Consider the following 18,661-nt stretch of genomic DNA (forward strand, 5'->3'; position numbering starts at 1 on the left):
CCACTTTTTCCTGAGGTATTAAGAGAATCCCCTCCTTGGTCCTCCAAAAGTCCCTCTCGCCATTCCACTGTTGAGTTAGTAGGCAAAGAATGCCTGCAGCCTAGCCCTACCAGCCCAGCCTTTATTGCCCCCAGACTCATGTTCATGATTCCCTACAGGGCCACTATCTGCCCCAATGCCCCTGGGAAAAATACAAAGAGCTGAGCCCAGGTTCCTGCTCAGATACTTGCAGATATTGTGCCCTAAAAATGTCCCATACCTCTCCAAACCTATACCATGCCCTTTACCAAGTACTTACATGCATCTTCTCAGTTTGAGCTTAAAACTCCTGTTCTTTACCCCCGAACAAAGGCATAAACCTGGCTTCAAAAGTCTAGGATATTGTCCAAGGTCACAAAGCTGGCAAACACAGAGCAGAGATTAGAGCCACATCTCTAGTACTCTGTACTCAGGCTCATAATCACAACTTGTAAAATGGGAAAACTTTTTGCTGTGCATCTAACTTGCAGAAGCCACTCTCCCATCCAGGTGCCACTGGCATGAACCGCAGATAATTCAAATTCCCAATGATAGCAGATTCAAGTGATTCTGGGTATGGGCAGGGTCCTGGGCCAGAACTGTGTGTCTTAAGCCAGAATCAGGTAACTAGATCAGTCACTCCAAGACATCCACCTCCATTTCACTTAGATCAGTGTGCCAGGCCTCCAGGGAGCCTATAGTACCACAACGTGGCTAAAAGAATAGGCCACTCTCTGCACAGGAAGCAGGATAGGTTGAGCTTGGGGTAGGGCCTGGCTAGGACTGGTGACTCATCAGGAGCCCAGCAGAAGCCCCCTGCCCTAAGGAGTGATGGGCCTTGCCCACTGACCAGCCCTGAGAGGCTCCTACCACTCCTACCCAGGGCAACAAGGAGGAAGCAGCCCCATCCCAAGCAAGGTGGGTGCTCAGTGTCAGAGGGAAACTCAGACCCATCCCAGACACAGAAGCTTCTCTTTGGGGGTATTCAAGCTGAGTGGGTCTCCTTTGGGCCTGAACACATAGGCCCAGCCAGAACTAGAGTCCCAGGCCACTCCTTCCCTCCTTCCGGGTACAACAGCTCTACCCATACTGACTCCACCCCTTGCTAACTGGGACACCCTGAGCTTAGCTAGGATAAGCCTCTGTTTCCCCATTTGTGAAGCAGGGAGAACTGACCTTAACCTTACAGAAGAGTACGAGGGTGAAACATGACGCTGAGCGTAGGAAGCCTAACAGTAACCTGGACATAAGTGAAACACTCAGGTCTCTATTACTGAACCCTCCAGGTCACCCCAGGCCTCAGTGAGGGGTCACTAACCTTCAGGGCACACTTCTGCCCAGTGCGCCGGTGGAAGCACTCCAGCACCTTGCCGTTCACACCCAGGCCCAGCACCTGCTTGGATAACTGGTAGTCATCTGTCACCGCGTATTTCTTGGGCTCCCGCCGCCCCCCGAGGGCCGGAGCAACCCCCAAGCCTGGTCCCCCGAGTGCACCTGGAGGGGGCACAGGAACCCCCTGCTCCTCTGCTGTCTCGACATCCATGGCCCCCGCGGGGCTCTCAGGGGCGGCCCCAGCCTGGCGCGTCCAGGGGCACCTGGGAGAAAGGGAAAGAGTAACTCCCCACCCAGACTTTTCCAACACACCCCAGCCTAGGAGTGCCTAAGCTGTTCTGGGGACAAGCTGGGAATGTGAGGCGAAGCTCCTGAGAGAACTGGCGTGCAGGAGGAGGCGGTGGTCCCTCAGCCAGACTTAAGCTAATCTCTCCCAAGCACGTGTCAAGAGAAGAAGTTGTGTGCCCAGTGGCTGCAAAGTCCTGAGAGTGGGTCGCACTGGAGGCAAGGGAGGCATACCTGACGACGGCGTACCTGGCAGCAAGGCACTTGACGGCGGCGCTGGTAAGAGGGACAGGGGCAGCAATCGCTGGAGCCGGCGGCGGAGGGGCGCCCTGGGCCGAGAGTCGAGCCGCCCGCGGCCCACGTGACGTCCTGCGCGTCACACGGACTTGGGGCCCCGCTAGGTCAGCCTTAAAGGGCCAGGCGGGCCCGGGCCAGACTAGACACAGCAAGAGCCCCTGTCAGGCCCCGCCCCAGGGCCGGGAGAAAATAGGGGGCGTGATTTCCTGAAGGGGCCGTAACCGTCCTGGAGCAGGGGACCCCTGCACGAGCTATCCAGCCCCAGATTTTAAACCGCGACCTAGAAAATGACAGCACAAGACATCTTGTTTCTCTTGAAGCTTCTACTTGAGTCGAGTGTTCTCTCTGCACGCTTCCAGGCGGCCCTGCAGTATGGCTTGCTAGGCTTCCAGCTTCCCTTGGTTCTGGCTAACCGCCCTCCACTCCAGTAACCAACTTCTTAATTTTTGCCAGCTCGCAGAGGAAAGGGGCATCTCTTTGATTCGGGACTCTCTAGTCCCTGCAGCTCTTGGCCTTTTTCCTGCACTGGCTACTGCCCCCTTCTGTGCACTTCCTACTTACATCCTTGGCTCATTTTCTCCTTTGCTATATAGCGTTGTTGGACCAGAAATTTTTATTTTCCACTTGGTCACACATCAACTTTTTATTTTATGATTTGAGCTTTTGATGTGGTGTTTAAAAACGCTTCTCCATCCCAGGGACTCCAGAGGCTGAGGCAGGAGGATCCCAAGCTCGTGGCCAACCCCAGCAACTTAGCAAGAACTTCAACTTAGTGAGACCCTGTCTCAAAATAAAAAAGGCTGGGGATGTAGCTTAATGGTACAGCGCCCCTAGGTTCAATCCCCAGTACCAAAAATAAAAATAAAATCTTCCCCCATCCTAGTGACATATGCTCTATTTCCTCTTAGTTTTCCTTTCCACGTTTAGCCCTCTACTTCATTCTGAGCTCATCTTAACCTACCTTAGCCAGTTTTTCCAACTCAGTCTCTCATATTACAGAGAAAAGTGAGACTGCCAGAGAGGAAACGACTTGTCTAGAGTCACAGAAAATGTGGCTGTGAATGTCTCCTGGGTGAATCCGCATTACCCCACTCCAGTATCCCCGAATCCCAGCCCAAACCTGAAAGCTGAGGGACCCTAAAGCAAGCTACTTTGTGAAGTCTGAAAAGGTGAGGATCCAGGCAGGGTCTCTGTACGGGGCACTTCTGCCATCTACAGGCCATCCTTAGGACTGCATGCTCTGAGACCCCGGTCCCACCCAAGCCATTCTTCTCGGGGCTTCAGAATTGAGGCCTAACTCCACAGCTTCCCACAACACACGCGCGCGCGCTCGCACACACACACATACACATACACGCGCGGGCGAACACACACGAACCTGCAGCGCAGGCTCCTCAGAGCAGTAGCTCCCACAGAGCAGAAACTTGGTATCCTCCTGTTTGTGCAACAACATCCTGCATCTCTGACAACATCTCTGTGAGGAACAAAGTGAGTGAGCCAAGGGTGCTACAACTATTGATAGGCACGTTCTATGTGCATGTTTTGAGTGGGGATAGGAGCTTGGGGGCTCTGCCCCTGTCTCCTCCAGGTGACCTTCAATTCAGAGAAACAGGGGTCCCCAGGGAAGGGCTTCAGCCGACCATGACTGAACACTCCTTGACACCCTGAACACTTCTCAGATGCTGGGAAGATGCTCTATCTGGACACCCATAACCTCACTAAATCTGGAGAAGGGAGAGCATACCCATCCCTTTGGGCCCATATTATAAACACAGAGTAAACACAAGCTCAGAGAGGTCAAAGTGACTTGCTCAAAGTCAGCAGATATCCCAACAGAGCCCCCATTCCAAACCCAGAGCACAACCTTAGGGATAAACTCCTACCCTCAAACTGTGTCCTCCTCTCATGGATCTCTGCCTCCCCACACACTTCCACCTATGCAAGCATACTTTTATATATTCATATTACACATGCTCTTGCACATGCACACACAAGTGCATTCATATGCATAAACAAATGCAAACATGGAAATGTGCTTATGCATAAACAAATACGCCCACAAATATACATGTGCATGCCCACACCTATGCCCAGATGGGTCCAGGATAAATGTCCTTAATACATCTGAGAATCAGATCCAATATCTCAGAGCTTTGAAGGAAACCCTGCAATCTGGAAGCTTCTACTACTAATAGGCTAGGGAAGGCACTGCCCTTTGGAGGCAGCTTGTTTGAGCCTGGTGAACCTAAGGCCAAGCAAGTTCTCATTCTGGATGAGCAGAGTCTTGCAAGTGAGCAGAGGGCTAAACAACTGAGGGTAGAGGTTGGTTCCCTATCCTAGCCAAAGGCATCTTAGAGGATTTTTTTTTTCTTAAAAATGGTATTAGATTACAGTTGCACTAAAATTTTTTATACTTGTGATTTTTTTAAGTTTGTATGGTTTTTACTTTTTTTGGGGGGGGGGGGTACCAGGGATTGAACTCAGAGGCACTCCACCACTGAGCCACATCCCCAGCCCTATTTGTAGTTTATTTAGAGATGCAACTCACTGAGTTGCTTAGTGCCTCACTTTACCGAGACTGGCTTTGAACTTGTGATCCTCCTGCCTCAGCCTCCTGAACCACTGGGATTACAGGTATGTGCCCGCTTACCAGGCTTTGTTTTCACTTAAAAAAAAAATAAGCTGGGGAGATAGCTCAGTTGGTAGAGTGCTTGCCTCACCTGCATAAAGCCCTGGGTTCAATCCTCAGCACCACATACACACACACCAAAAAAAAAAAATTGAGATAGGATCTCACTAAGTTGCTGAAACTGGCCTCAAACTTGAGATTCTCCTGCCTCAGCCTCCCAAGTAACTGGGATTACTGGCATGTGGTGTTCCATTGTGTCTAGCTCTTTATTAAGATTTTTACTTGCAAAAGTAAAACTTGCTTGTTGTAGTTAATTCAAGCCATACAGAAGTGTAAAATGAAACCAATTGGTGATATTCTCCTCTCCAAGTTCCACTCCAATGCCCCTATTTACACAGACATACACATATTGCTCACATGCATCCATCATATGCAGAGGTTTTACAATTGCTCACTTAACCAAGGACAGTCTGAATATGTGCTTTCCTCTCAGGGCTCATATTTCAGCAATCACCTGCCTCATCCTCCTTCACACTGATGGGAAGATTCAGTATGTAGGGTGACTGGGCCTGGGTGGGGTGGGTTTATGTTGGCAGACTTGCTTACACAGCCTTCCATAATAGCTGTACAGCAGGGGACAGAGATTGAGGCCTTTGAAGTAGTGTACAGTGATCAAGAGATCCAATGAGTAAGGGGAGCAGATGTACACACACACATGGACTGTCCTTCAGGGAGAGGGGAGGCTGCTCATGATAAGGACAGAGGCCACATCAGCCAGATGTTGAGGAAAGCACTGCTATGTATTTGTGATTGTTCTAGGAGGGGAGGGCCAGGGGAGCCTACAGCATGATGATGTTGAGATTTGGCTAGTGAGGTCATAAGAAGGAGTGCCACTGGGTGGCAGTGTGGGCACAAGAGTTAGGTGGGGGTAGGGCTCATGGCGAACAAACAGGACAGGAGAATTAATAAGGAGATTGTAGGAGGGACCCACAAAGCCTGAAGCAGGCAGGCACCTAGGTCAGAACAGGCAGGAGCACCCAACTATTCCTAGCACGAAAGTTCAGGTGCATAGCGCTATCATTCACAAAAAGATGGCTAAAGGGCCCAAATTCTTGGGACCCTTTGGTTTAACACAGAACTGCCTAATCACTGATCTCTGTAGGGGTCGCCTCCAAGGGGACACCCAATGTGCTCTGACATTGACTGGCCCAGGGACAGGGAAGCTTGACTGTAGAGCTAAAGGCTGAATCCTGAAGGATGCCTAGGAGTTAGCAGGTCACCCATAACTAGAGAAGAGGATGAAGTGGGTAAGGCCTTTGCTCCAATGCGCGATTACTGTGAGATCTAGGGTAAACGGCAATCTCTCTATGCCTCAGTTTCCTCACTTGTCAAACAGGATATTGTGTGGTAATTTTGATTATGAAATGAGGCTAGTAATTGCTGAGAGTGTCTGAAGTGTTCATTAGAGTAGTCACAGTGAGTAAGAAGTGCAATAGTCTTGAGGAAGAGATGTTAGAATTTAGTCCCATAAAGCACAGTTTCAAAATTGTAGCTGTAGAGGCTGGGTTTATAGCTCAGTGGTAAGGCACTTGCTAGCATGTGCAAGGCCCTGAGTTTATTTTTTTTAAAAAGTATCTTTGTTTCATGGTAGCTGTGAAACCTCTGTCTTCATAGTAATGTAGCAGTAGATAGTTCCTACTGGAGAGACAGCACCCTACCCAGGGGCCTCATACTAGGCTTTTCAGGTAACTCAACTTTCAATGTGGGTAATGAAGTATCCATGGCACCCCACTTCTGTTCCAAGAAACTGACTTCTGGCCTATTCAGGAAAGGTCGGCAGGGCTACAGGAAAGCCTGGCTTCTCTTCAGGAAAGTTACAGAGAAGCGGGTACCCTGAGGTCATATCTCTTTTCAACCAATTATTTTTTTCTGCTTCACAGGGGTTTGTCCTCTGCTCCTCCATGGATACCAGGCACTGAGCCTTGTCTGCCCTGGGGAAAAATCAGACACTATCATTCAGACCTCTAAACACTGCCAGGGGTCTGCCTTCTTTGCCCTGGGTCTTGCAGCTCATCTCTTTTCTGAGGCACCTGGAGACACACATTGGACAGTGTGTGTCTGGGGTGTGGGGAGGAAAGGCCCCTATTGACTCTCTGAAGCTCATCTCCCTCAGTCCTTCTGGCCAAGGGTTTAAAGGAGGTTTTCACAGTCCTTCAAGATACTCTCTGGTAAGTCTAAGGAACAGAAAAATGAGAGGGTTGGAGGAGTCAGGTAGGAGCATGGGCTTCTGATTCAGATTTGGAATCAAATTGTGGCCCTGCTATTTCCTAGGAAGGCATTTCATTCTCTGGGAGCTCTATCTTCTCATCTGCAGAATGGAGACAATCCCAAATGTTGAGAATCAAATGTTAGAAAGTACTTCATGTAGATGGAGCTATTGTTACTGCTCTGCCCCTCACCTCTATCACCCCACTCGGAATCCTCTCCCAGTGTTTGGAACTCCAGGTCTCTCTCCCAGCATTCACCGAAACTGTCTGGGGGTTGACTGTCCCTAAATACCTCAAGTTGATAGTCACTTTCCCGATTGATGGGACCGACCAGGAGCCAAGACTGAATGGTCCGGCCAAATGCCTTCTCTCCCACTCTTTCAAAGAAAACGTTCTTGCTTTTGGTTGTGGGGGACGCGGGTTCCACCTCAGCGGACCTACTCATTCCTGGGGCCACTCTCTGCACCCCGTTCCTCTCCCTTAAGTCTCTTTCCAGACCCCGCCCCCATGCCATCCACCTCCCCTTAACCCCACACAGAATCCCCGAATCCAGGCGCAACCCAACTGGGAGCCTTTGCACTTCTCGATAGACCGCCTTGGAGGGCCGGCTAGCAAGGAGGACAGGTCCAGGAACTCGCCCCCACGCTGGCACTGGTTTGATAATGAGATAAGCGCGCCCATCCCCAAAGAAGTGGAATGCCGGAAGGCAATCTAGGATCGGGTTGCAGAAGCCGCTGCCCCTCCCTTAACCTCCCCTAACCCGGTCTTCCCCTACTGGTCTCTTGGTCCCGCCCTGCCTGACACGTCAGTCCTGGGTCCACGCATGCAATTGGCACTCCCAGCCATTCGGCTCTACCTCCTACGTTTCGATTGGCCGGCTCGCGGAGCCCCGCCCCGTTTTCCTGGAAAGTTCTTGGAAATCAGTCAAAGGTGTTTCCTTTTAGGGCCCAAGGCCCCACAGGCCGGTACCCGCACCCCCCGCGCCAGCCCCCGCGCCCTTCCCCCAGCCTCACGGCCCAGCCTGCGGTTCTAGGAAGACGCCGCTTCCCGGAAGGGCTGGGACGTGCGGGACGAAAGATTAGGAGGCGGCTTGCCCCGCCCCACCCGCCCGGCCCGCCCCTCTCGCCCTTTCTGGCGGTCCGCTCCGCCACCTCTCAGTCTGTGTCCGCCGCCCGTAAGCCTCGGGACCCTGATCTGCTCGCGCTCCCGATCCACTGGCTCCCTTCTGCCGAATTCCTATCTGGTCCACACTCCGAAGCTGCTGCCTCCGGGACATGGTTCTTTGCGTTCAGGGGTAAGCGCGGCTCTCTGTCCCCGCCCAGCCTCCGTGAGGGGCGCAGCAGAGAGGGCAGGCCTAGTGCTACCCGGCCGGGCTTTGGGAGGGTTTGACGGGCTAAAGGGGACCGAGTGCGGAAGGACCTTCAGGGACTGCTTAGGACTGTGAACCACTCCCCACTCCACGCACAGGCTCACTGTGAATAGGGAAACTGAGGACTGAACGGCGACGGGAGGAAACAAGGGCGGGCTCCCTCTAGGTTCTCACTGGAGCATATGGACACCGACGTAAAGTCGTCTCCCAAGATGTGGCTCACTAGCCCAGACCTCTTACTGGGGGATCAGCACTCTATCCTAGCCTGCCGGCTGCCCTGCCTACTGGTGACCTTGGGCCAGCCCCTTGACCCTCTTTGTCCAAGTGTCCATTCCCCTGTCCCAGGCTAACAATTAGGCTCCACTTGGGAAGCCAGCCTGAAATCCTTACCTCTCCCTATACTGGCACCTCATAACCAGGAGCTCATCAAGCATCCTCCAAATTGCTTTACCCTTCCTCTAGGTCCAAACTTGATTCCAGTGTGATAAGAACCTTGACTTCTGCCTGCCTTCTCCAAGTGTCCCTGAGATATGGAGTGGGGAACAGTGGTGTGGGTGGGATACTGATAAGACAGTCTTGACCTCAGCTGAGCATTCTGGGCGCACCTGTGCACCCTCACCCTGGGCCTCAGCATCCTCTTCAGCTAAAGGTCTGGTGCTTTCTGACAGGAGCTTAGGAAGCTCCAAGGAGAATGGAGGAGGTATAAGTGGTTATTCTATTCCCAGGGAAAGTGGTGTGGCCTAATGCCAGGTGTTATCAGAACTGACATGGTGCCAAGTGAGGAAAAGTGGAAGGTGAGGCCAGGCCCAAGTACCTCTTGTTCTGAGCGGTCTTTGGTCCAGTGGAGAGGATGTGGAGGTGCTGAGAAGACTACTTCTCCTTGTTTGTCTCCAACATGTTCCTTGGATTTTGGGACTCCTGTACCTACCTCCCCCCACCACACACACACACACACACACACTCACACACTCACATACTCACACACACTGCCTTCCTCCTCAGGAGTCCTCCCCCTATCTTGGGAACCACAGCCTCTTTCACATTGCTCTACCTGAGTGCTCCTTGCAGCCTCAGGGCCAGTGTTGGGGAGCAAGGTCTTTATCAGACACATACAGTACACACACAGGTGCATGGCCGCAAGGCTACAAAAAAAGCTGTTGCTCCTCTAGGGTAGAGGACAGGGATTCCAAACTGCTGCAGCTTTTGTGAGGGCCCTCTGCCAGGCTGAGTTCACCCCACTGGCATGTGTCCCCAGGCAGGATTTACTGGCTGAGCTCCAAGGCAGGCACACACACGTACCTGGCACACACCAGTCCCGCCCCCGCCGTGATGGTGACACAGCCATGGACACACCCCTGCACAGATATGTAGTCACTCACCAGAAGCCTGTGGGGATCAATACAGCTATTCTATACTCCAACACCACACCAGCTTCAGAGATATCCACACCCACACATGGGACCTGTACTGAGACCCTGCTAAGCCTTCTGGTCATAGCCACCCCCAGAGATTCTGGACTGACCAGCTAACTGCCTATCATACTTTGAGAAGGTTCCTAAGCCAAATGCTTAGCCCCAGCAGGCAGGTCACCTCAAAATTCTGCCTCCAGCTCCCCTAGCAGGATTCCAGAGCTCCTACGATGCAACCAGGGAAGGTATGGAAAAATACTTGGCAGGCTATAGCATGAAAGAGTTGTGTGGGTCCTTTTCCTCATAAGTGCCCATAGGGCTGTGGCCTTCTAAGGGCCACCTACATTTCTCTGCCATAAGCTCCTGTTTACCTCTTCCCACCTCACAAATACCCAGCACTGTATGCCCAGGCTGCTGTCTCTGCCTTTAGTGCCTTCCTCTAACTCCTGCCTTTGACCTGGCATACTAAGTTCAGGAACAAGCAAACCTTGACTACCCCATGACATCTTGCACTTTTTTTTTTTTTTTTTTTGTAAATTAAAAAAAAATTGTTGGTGGAACTTTATTTTATTTATTTATGTATATGTGGTTCTGAGAATCAAATCCAGTGCCTCACACATGCTAGGCAAGTGCTGTACCACTGAGCCACACCCAGCCCAACACCCTGTATTTTATGGCTTCCCAGGGCAGGTGGGCAGTGACTGTTTTTTTATTTTTTATTTATTTTTTTATAGTTGTTGTCTGGTTTGGTTTTGGTTTTGGTACCAGGGATTGAACTCAGGGGTACTTAACCATTGAGCCATATCCCCAGACCCTTTTTTAAATATTTTATTTAGAGACATAATCTCGCTGAGTTACTTAATGTCTTGCTAAGTTGCTGAGGCTGGCTTTAAACTCACAATCCTCCCCTTCAGCCTCCCAAGCTTCTGGGATTACAGACGAGTGCCACTGCACACAGTGGGACCATGTTTTTATAATCTGAGCGTCCTAAGGCCCAGCCACAGACTAGACTCAGAACTGAGGCCTGGAAGTGTATTTTGTTAGGAGTGAGGGAGGACTATTCCCTGTCCCACTCTCAGGGAAGAAGCCCGAGGATCCCCATGCTGAGTGGGCTTCCCTTAGTAGGAAGCTGCTGCTTAGATTTTGGCCTGTTTAGTTCCCCTACCCCCAACCATCTAAGGCTATGATGTTACCCAGCCCTTCAGTGTCTTGACTAATAGACCCCTAATTGGGAGAAGTAGAAGCTGAAGCCCATCAAGAATCAAGCTATGTCCAAGACCATAGAGCCTAGTAGGGGCTGGCTTGCCAGGGTGGGACATGGAATATGAGTTTGAGTACCCTGCCCTCTGACTTGAGTTCATATTTATGAGAGGTGAGGCTTGTTAGTACTTTTAGAGGCCACTATCTACCCATGACCTTGAGCTGGGAGGAACAAGCCAGGATGGCAGTCTGACCTATAAGGGTAGGGGAGTGTTTCAGCCTTGAAGTCCTAGCCAGTGTAGACCCAACTCCCACTCACAGATGCTCTTACTGGTAGGCAGGTAGCATGTGACCTCAAGCTTCCTATAGTATGTAATCTTGGGACCTCCCTGGAGGACCCAGTTCAGTTCCATCCTGTGGCTCAACCAGGATCAGTGTCACTTAATCAGCCTACCTCAGCCAAGAAAGCACAATTGTGAGGCTACTTTGCACTAGTTCCTATCACTGTGGTGGTGATGCTAGGAATGCTTATAGGGAATTATTTGTGGTTTGGTTGATATAAAATAGATAAATTAGTATTTAATAAATGCAGAGAAATGGGGAAAAAAATAAAAGAGGGTCTATAATGCTAGGGAAGTAGCTCAGTAGCAGAGCTCTTGCCTAGCATGTGTAAGGTCTGAGGTTTGAACCCCAGCCAGTACTAAAAAAAATAAAAATAAATTTAAAAAAAAAAGAAGGTCTGTATTTGAGGGAAGAAATCAAGGGGATTTCTCTAGAAAGGGGGAAAGCATGGGCATGGGGCTTCCCCTCACTCTCCATCCACCCCCTTCTAGATCTTGTCCTTTGCTGGCTGTGGAGCAGATCGGGCAGCGGCCCCTGTGGGCCCAGTCCCTAGAGCTTCCTGAGCCAGCCATGCAGCCCTTACCTGCTGGGGCCTTCCTGGAGGAGGTGGCAGAAGAGACCCCAGTCCAGCCAGAGAGTGAGCCAAAGGTGCTGGATCCTGAGGAGGATTTGCTGTGCATAGCCAAGACTTTTTCCTACCTTCGAGAATCTGGTGAGTCTGAGGGGGGAAAGCAAGCCTTGTCCTGGGAAGTCTGGTATGGGAAGCTTAGTTCTCTGCCTGTTGAGTCTGATTTGGGGGGAATGGCCCAGCCCCAGAGAGTCTGATGGGAGAAGTGTAGCCTTCCTCCTCCTGGAAGTATGAAGAAAGAGGCATGGTCCTAACCTGTCCTGGGTTAAGTATTCTCAGCTGATTTCCATTGTGACCAGTCCCTTGCCCCCTCTTTCCATTTTCCTAGGTTGGTATTGGGGTTCTATTACAGCCAGTGAGGCCCGGCAACACCTGCAGAAGATGCCAGAGGGCACATTCCTAGTACGAGACAGTACCCATCCCAGCTACCTGTTCACGCTGTCAGTGAAAACCACTCGTGGCCCCACCAATGTGCGCATTGAGTATGCTGACTCCAGCTTCCGTCTGGACTCCAACTGCTTGTCCAGGCCTCGTATCCTGGCCTTCCCGGATGTGGTCAGCCTTGTGCAGCACTATGTGGCCTCCTGTTCTGCTGACACCCGAAGTGACAGCCCTGATCCTGTTCCCACGCCAGCCCTCCCTATGCCTAAGGAAGATGCACCTAGTGACCCAGCACTCCCTGTCCCTGTGGCCACTGCTGTGCACCTAAAACTGGTGCAGCCTTTTGTGCGCAGGAGCAGTGCCCGAAGCCTTCAGCACCTGTGTCGCCTTGTCATCAACCGTCTGGTGGCTGATGTGGACTGCCTACCACTGCCCCGACGCATGGCTGACTACCTCCGACAGTACCCCTTCCAACTATGACTAGTCTGGGTATCCTGCCCAGCCTCACGCAGCCATATCCTGGAGGGGACACAGGCCCCAGCTGGACTTGGTCTCCTGCTATCCCTCCAGCCATCCTGGTGCCTGCGTGCATCTGGCAGCTGGACCAGAAAGAGCCAGCAAGAGCAAGGAAGGGGGAGGGGAGAGTTGTCATACAGCTCAGAGCTCAGCACCCCCAGGTCCCATGTGGTTCCATTGTGGTGAGCCACGTATCAGAGAAGAGGGAGACAGGCGGGACCTTGTCTCACCCTGCTGGCTGGGCCCAGGTCTTCACTCACTGACCCCAGCCACCTGAATTGTGTAGACTTTCCCAGCTCTGGTTTCTCAATATGCAGGGTGGGGCAGGCCCCCTACCTCCAGCCAGTCTGTTTCTGGGAGGATGGTGGCCAGAGGAACTAGGGTTGATAGTGACAGCCCCCTTGTGGGGAAGCAGGCTAGGCTGGGGAACTGCACAGTTATATGCTATTTATTTATTTATTCCTCTTGGGGTTGGTCTCCAGTGAGCCACCCTACCTCTCTGCCCTGAGCCCTGGGTAGTCCAGAGACCCCAGCTCTGTTCTAGCTTCTCTGATTCTTCTTTGTGGAGAGCCCCATCCTAAGAAGTGTTGCTGGACCCAAGGCATTCCTGGATGTCTGGCACTGACCCACCTGCCTGTGAATGTGGCCACTCTTTTCTGTCTCAGCCCTGTTTGGGGAGGATGAGTGAACAGACAAGAAAATGGAACAAGAGCCTCAGTTCCCCAACAAAGCCTGTGGCCCACCTTCTTGCAGGACAGAATTGTGGCCACACATAGCTGCCTTCACCGTGGCACAAGCCCTCAGAGTGTACATGCTGTGTCAGGAAGGGGATGCTGGTTCAAGGGCTGCTGCGGCAGCTCTGCTGCATTGGTTTCCTGCCCAGGAAGGTGCCTGCACAGTAGAGAGGGGAAGAAATACATATCTGATAAGACTTTATAAAATAATTATTATAACACAAAACCCAGTGTGGTAGTCTTTTTTCTTCCACTGATTTTTCCATAATGACAATAAAATTATACCTTTCATTTATGGAGCCCTCAGTGGGGCCTCTTGAGTTCTGCTCAGAGTTTTTCCTTTTTGGTCCTGTTATCATGATCTCCCATTTCACATCCAGGCTAGCAAAAGTCAGAGATCTTTCATGACTGAACAGTCTCTCCTGGGGCACTCACTAACAGGGTGGAAGAGATGAAGAACGGTCTTTCTCATCTCATTCCTCCTTGTTTCTCTTAGAAAATGGGAAACAGGATGTGAAGGCCCATTGGGCTGCCTATAGGGTCACTAACCAGAGCACTGCTGGGTTGTAGGGATGGAGGCTGGGGGTGTCAGGAGCAGAGGCCTGAGAGGTATGTAAACAGGAAGTGCTCATTCAAAATGCAGATGGAGAATACCAATGGGGAGGGTTCTATGGCCTGTTCCTGAGGGCAGTGAGTTGAGAAGGATCCAATAGTCAGCATTCAGGACCAGTCCTTGCAGGGAGATGGTGCAGTGACTACAGACACTGAGCCATGATTCACCACAACCCTGGGAATGGCAGTCCAAATGAGTAAACAGATTCCTAGTTGGAAGGGGGCTTGCTGAGGCAAGTGGGTCACAGAGCAGAGCTTATGCTAACTGTCCATCTGCCTGTGGACTGCTACATGAAATGGGGAGGACAGGCAGCTGGGATGGACACTGGTTTTGATCCCTGTCTCCTTGTCTGCTGAGAGTTCTATAATCGTTGACCTGGCCAATGGGATACTGTCTGCCTTACCCTTCACCTCAGCTCAAGCTAGGGTCCAACCGTCTCCTGGGAAGGCGCTGTTAGCTACTTCAAATCCCAACATTTTCTGGTTTGATGTTTTTGTTTCCCTACCAGGGGAGTGCACCATGCCTGCCTGGAACAGGGGCAGTAGATGGCATTTCATTTGACCCTAGACCCAGCCTAACAGATGCAGGAAATCTTCTGGTCAACACAATCACCTTGGGTGACCCAAGCTAGTAAAATGACACTAGCTGGGGAGAAAGGGATTAGCCATCTGGTGGGTGTACAGGACCCTGCACAATATACAAACAGTAACTGATATAACCCTTTACCTATTAAGTCCTTCACCAGCACATGCACTCCTTGGCACCATCTAGGCCAGCCTCAATCTAGGCCCTGGGGACACAGCAAGATCATGTCTACATGGTCCCCATCCCCATGGGGCTCATGGCTAGTGCAAGAGAGGTAGTAAACAAATGAACAAATGGGCACACAGGACAAGTTTTTGAGAGTATAAAGAAAGTAAAGCAGGGGACAGGGCAGAAGTGACATCGAGTATGGGAACACCCCTACTAAGAGGGTCAGGGAAAGCATTGAGCAGGGTGGAAGCAAACCTGGATGCCTGAGCAAAGAGCAGGCATCATCCAGACAGCTTGGGGAAGGGATGTCACAAGAAGGCAACATCAGTGCGATGGCTCTGAGGCAGAAACAAACCTGAAGCTCAGAATGGGGTGGGAAGGGCAGAGGAGGCATGTGATTTTATTATAGTGTGGTGGAGCACCTCTTCAGAATCTAGCAGGGAGCAGTCCCCTGCAGTGCTCATTTCTAAGAGATGCATCTGTCAGTTAGGTGGGGATGGACCCATAAGGGCCTAGAAGCAAGAGGCCAGAAAGAAAGTTAAGAAGTATGAGACTTGGAGAGGTAAGGTATAATGGGAAGGAGGAGTAGGTGAGGGTGGCAATTTTTGTGACCCTGGGCAGTGTTCATATCCCATTAAATTCTCACTACAACTCTGCATACCAGCAGAGATTACTCCCATTTATAGTTGAAGAGGTAAAGTTCAGAGAGGAGTGTTATCTTGCCCAGGGTTACACTGCTAATGAGAGGCAGACCCAGGCTTCAGATCCTAACTCCAGACCTTTTTTTGTGTAACTGTTCTGTTCTGCCTAAGGGCTGGTTAGCTAAATCTTCAAGACTCCCGAGATTTGGAGAGTATATAGAGGGGTGGTGATGCTCAGGAGGGCTTTCTGGAAGTGGGGAATCTGGGGGATGGATTCTGGAGAAGTTGAGTTTAGAGACTGATCCTGTGTAGCGTCTCTCCCTGGATTCACAAGTCTCCCTCTGAAATGACTTTGACACAGAAATGCTGGTAAAACATTCCAGGTATTTCTTGTCAGCGTATATTAGTGATATTCTGGCCAGCTAAACAGGATCTCTGAGTGACCCAGCATTCCTGGAATGACTGGGTCCCTGCACCTAGGCCAGGCTTTTAATCTGCTGACTGAAGCTGGGCCCAGTAGCCCATGCCTATAGTCTCAACTACTTGGAAAGGTGGAAAGATCACTTGATCCCAGGAGTTCAAGATCAACCTGGGCAACATAGCGAGACTGTCACAAAAAGAAAAAAATATATAAACACAGATAATCTGTTGACTGAGCAGATCTTGAAAAGCCAACGATGGACCCATGTCTAAATGGGGCTGGGGCCATGGCTGGTTCTGCTCTCAGATGGGAACCCTCCCACCTTATATGGCTGTCCACACTGAAGTGAAGGAAGCAGAGGGCCAGGACCTAAAATAAGGCCTGACCAAGAAGGCAGGAAAATTTGGGGTCTGTGCATAGGGCATCCAACCCTGAGGACCTCATAAATATCTTCTTCTTCTAGGAGAAGTTGAGCCTGTGCAGGCCTCAACAGCACTTTCACATCAACCTGTTAGACCAGTTTTAATCTAAAGCAGGCTTGAGCTTCACCAGAAATTCAACAGTCTCCCCACCCCTTCCGAACCCGGTGGAGCTGCACAACCATTGCCCTGGTGCTGCAATGATCTCAGGGCAATAGGCTAGGATTCCCATGTCTGAGACTCAAAATGAGACAGTCCCTGGAGGTTTAAATCTGGCCAGACTGCAGATCAGAGGGTAGTTGGAAGAGCTGCTGGGCCTAGCTTTACTGTTATGTAGAATAAATGGAAGCTGATACTCATCGATAAGCTCAAGGAGACTCAGCAAGCACAGCACAGTAGGAGGCCAAAGCTGTCTACTCAGCAGAAACAGTTGTTTATGACCCAGGCCTGGTTGAAGCAGCCGAGGATCAAAGCACAGGAGGGAGCCTCTGAAGGTTGAGGAAAGTTGGGGCTACCATGACTCCTCCAAGGAGTCCTCCAAGACTACACTACCTACAGTCCCAGTACCAGTGAATGTGCAGGCACCAAATATGCCCTGATGTTGTGACTGAAGGGGATATAGTATCCAGAAAATGTTCTTTAGGGGCCAAAACCTACTCCAGGGACTCTCCCCACTCCCAGCACCTATGAGCCAGACCCAACTCTTCCTGTCACCAGAACTGGGCGCTTCTCCACCAGAAGTATGGATTTCACTCATAGTCTAGGTTAGGCAAAAGTTGTGTTCATAAAAGTGCCTCTCAGTTTGCTCCAGGGAAGCACTTTACTGCTCCCCACCTCCATTAGCCTCTGAGCCCATCGTGTGTATGTGTGTGTGTGTGTGTGTGTGTGTGTGTGTTGACCTTTCCACTTGGCCAACATTCCTTTATTTTCCTCAGCTCTTTCCGGTGGACAAACAGCTGTGGTAGGAGGAGCTGCCAGGAGAGTAAGTCCTCAGGAGACTTTCTCCTCAAAGCTCAGACATGGAACTCAAAGAGACACAGGAAAATGAAGGCTTATCCAGAAGGATATGACAGTCTGAGAAGAGTGGGTGAGCTACAATAAGGGACCTCTTCAGCAGAGCTCACTAGCCCTGGTGCTCGGGTGCCTGTAGGGTGTGTTCCTGGGCATCTCTGCCAGATCAGTGTCGTCAGCCAGATCAGTGTCGTCAGCCAGACGTCTAGAGGGCAGGCTAAGCTTAGGCAGACAAAGCTAGGTGATCCTGGGCAGATTGCTTTATCTCTCTGAGCCATATATAGCCCAGGCCATGGGTTTGCTGTCTGTGAGATCAGTTTGCTCTCTCTCCTGCTGCAGAGGTGCCTTGGCTGGGTCTCCATAGCCCCTGTACCTCTTCACTAGGATACAGCCAGTGTCTGGTTGGGAGCTGTGGGCTTTAAAGGCAATAGCACCCACTCCCAGCACCTTGACAATCACCCCTTTTCTCTTCTGGATCTCAGCAGGTAACCTGGGGGTGCCTTGTGCAAGGCAGAGAAGTCCTGGTGTGGGCACCCCTGCCCCCACCCTGGGTGAGGTGTTTTCGCCAGAATTGCAGCAGCTGTGGCTGGAGGCCTCTTCCCAGGAAGAGCAGAGCGCCTCTTCCAAGAACTCAGAGGAGGGCGGGAGGGGGTGGAGGGGGAGTTAATTTTAAACCAAACAGCCTTCAACGCTTCTCAGGAACTGGTTGCTCAACGTGATCTGGCAGGTCCCAGGCGGGTAGGCGGGCCTGGTGCCAGCTCAGAGGTGGTGGGGGTGGAGGACACACCCCAGAGGGGAGGCCCGGTGACCTTGAGGAAATTTGGGCCCTGTCCTTGCCCACTCATCAAGGCCTGTCAATCCCTGACCCCACTCACCCAGCCCACCTTGTTAAGGGGTATGGGGTCTGATGATTTGTTCAGCTTTAAGCCGGCAAGGTGGAACTATAATAGGATTAATAATACAGGTGTCATGTCCTTCCAAGGGCCCTAAGACTGAATGTCCCATCTTTTTTCCTTGTTCAAAACCTGCCACGACTGTCCCCTGTCCTGTCTGTCTGAAGGTTATCTGATGAAGGTTTACTCTGAGACCAGGATAAGCCCTGGGCCAATTCTCTAGGGGATAGGAAGCTGGGTATCAGGCTAGTGGGGTGGGAAAGTGGAGGGTGGAGTATAGCAAGCTGGCAGAAGTTCTGGGCCTAGGGAGCAAGCTTCCTTTATGTAGAGAGAGAACTCATGGGCCTGCCCTCCACGACTGACTGGGAGTCAAGGCAGCTTCACTTCATTAACCTTCTGTCCCCACCTCAGTATAGCTACCCCCTCCTGGCTGACAGCCTGGACCCACCTCCCAGTGTCTAGCCCATGGAATGTCTTCCCGACAGAGCCCTCCCTTATGCCCC

General features: G+C 51.3%; 2 protein-coding genes across 3 annotated transcripts in view; one reads left to right on the forward strand and one right to left on the reverse strand.

Annotated features, from left to right (window-relative positions):
- Positions 1 to 1,987, reverse strand: part of Mapkapk3 (MAPK activated protein kinase 3) — a 29,341-nt gene extending 27,354 nt beyond the window's left edge. Inside the window, exons 1-2 of one of the 2 annotated variants that reach the window (XM_027933659.2) lie at positions 1,885 to 1,987; positions 1,337 to 1,613 (exon numbers count right to left, since the gene is read on the reverse strand). In XM_027933659.2, coding sequence (XP_027789460.1) covers positions 1,337 to 1,561 — 225 coding nt within the window. In that variant the 5' untranslated portion in view covers positions 1,562 to 1,613; positions 1,885 to 1,987. Of the gene's footprint in view, positions 1 to 1,336; positions 1,614 to 1,869 lie in introns of both variants that reach the window. The other variant, XM_027933658.2, reaches the window with a different exon arrangement.
- Positions 1,988 to 7,921: 5,934 nt separating this feature from the next.
- Positions 7,922 to 13,702, forward strand: Cish (cytokine inducible SH2 containing protein). The gene is made up of 3 exons (XM_027933880.2): positions 7,922 to 8,122; positions 11,640 to 11,860; positions 12,105 to 13,702. Exons 1-3 carry the CDS (start codon positions 8,103 to 8,105, stop codon positions 12,635 to 12,637), a joined length of 774 nt encoding a protein of 257 aa, XP_027789681.1. The 5' UTR covers positions 7,922 to 8,102; the 3' UTR covers positions 12,638 to 13,702.
- Positions 13,703 to 18,661: the final 4,959 nt, after the last annotated feature.

Source organism: Marmota flaviventris, chromosome 8 (assembly GCF_047511675.1).
Source record: "Marmota flaviventris isolate mMarFla1 chromosome 8, mMarFla1.hap1, whole genome shotgun sequence".
NCBI lineage: Eukaryota > Metazoa > Chordata > Mammalia > Rodentia > Sciuridae > Marmota > Marmota flaviventris.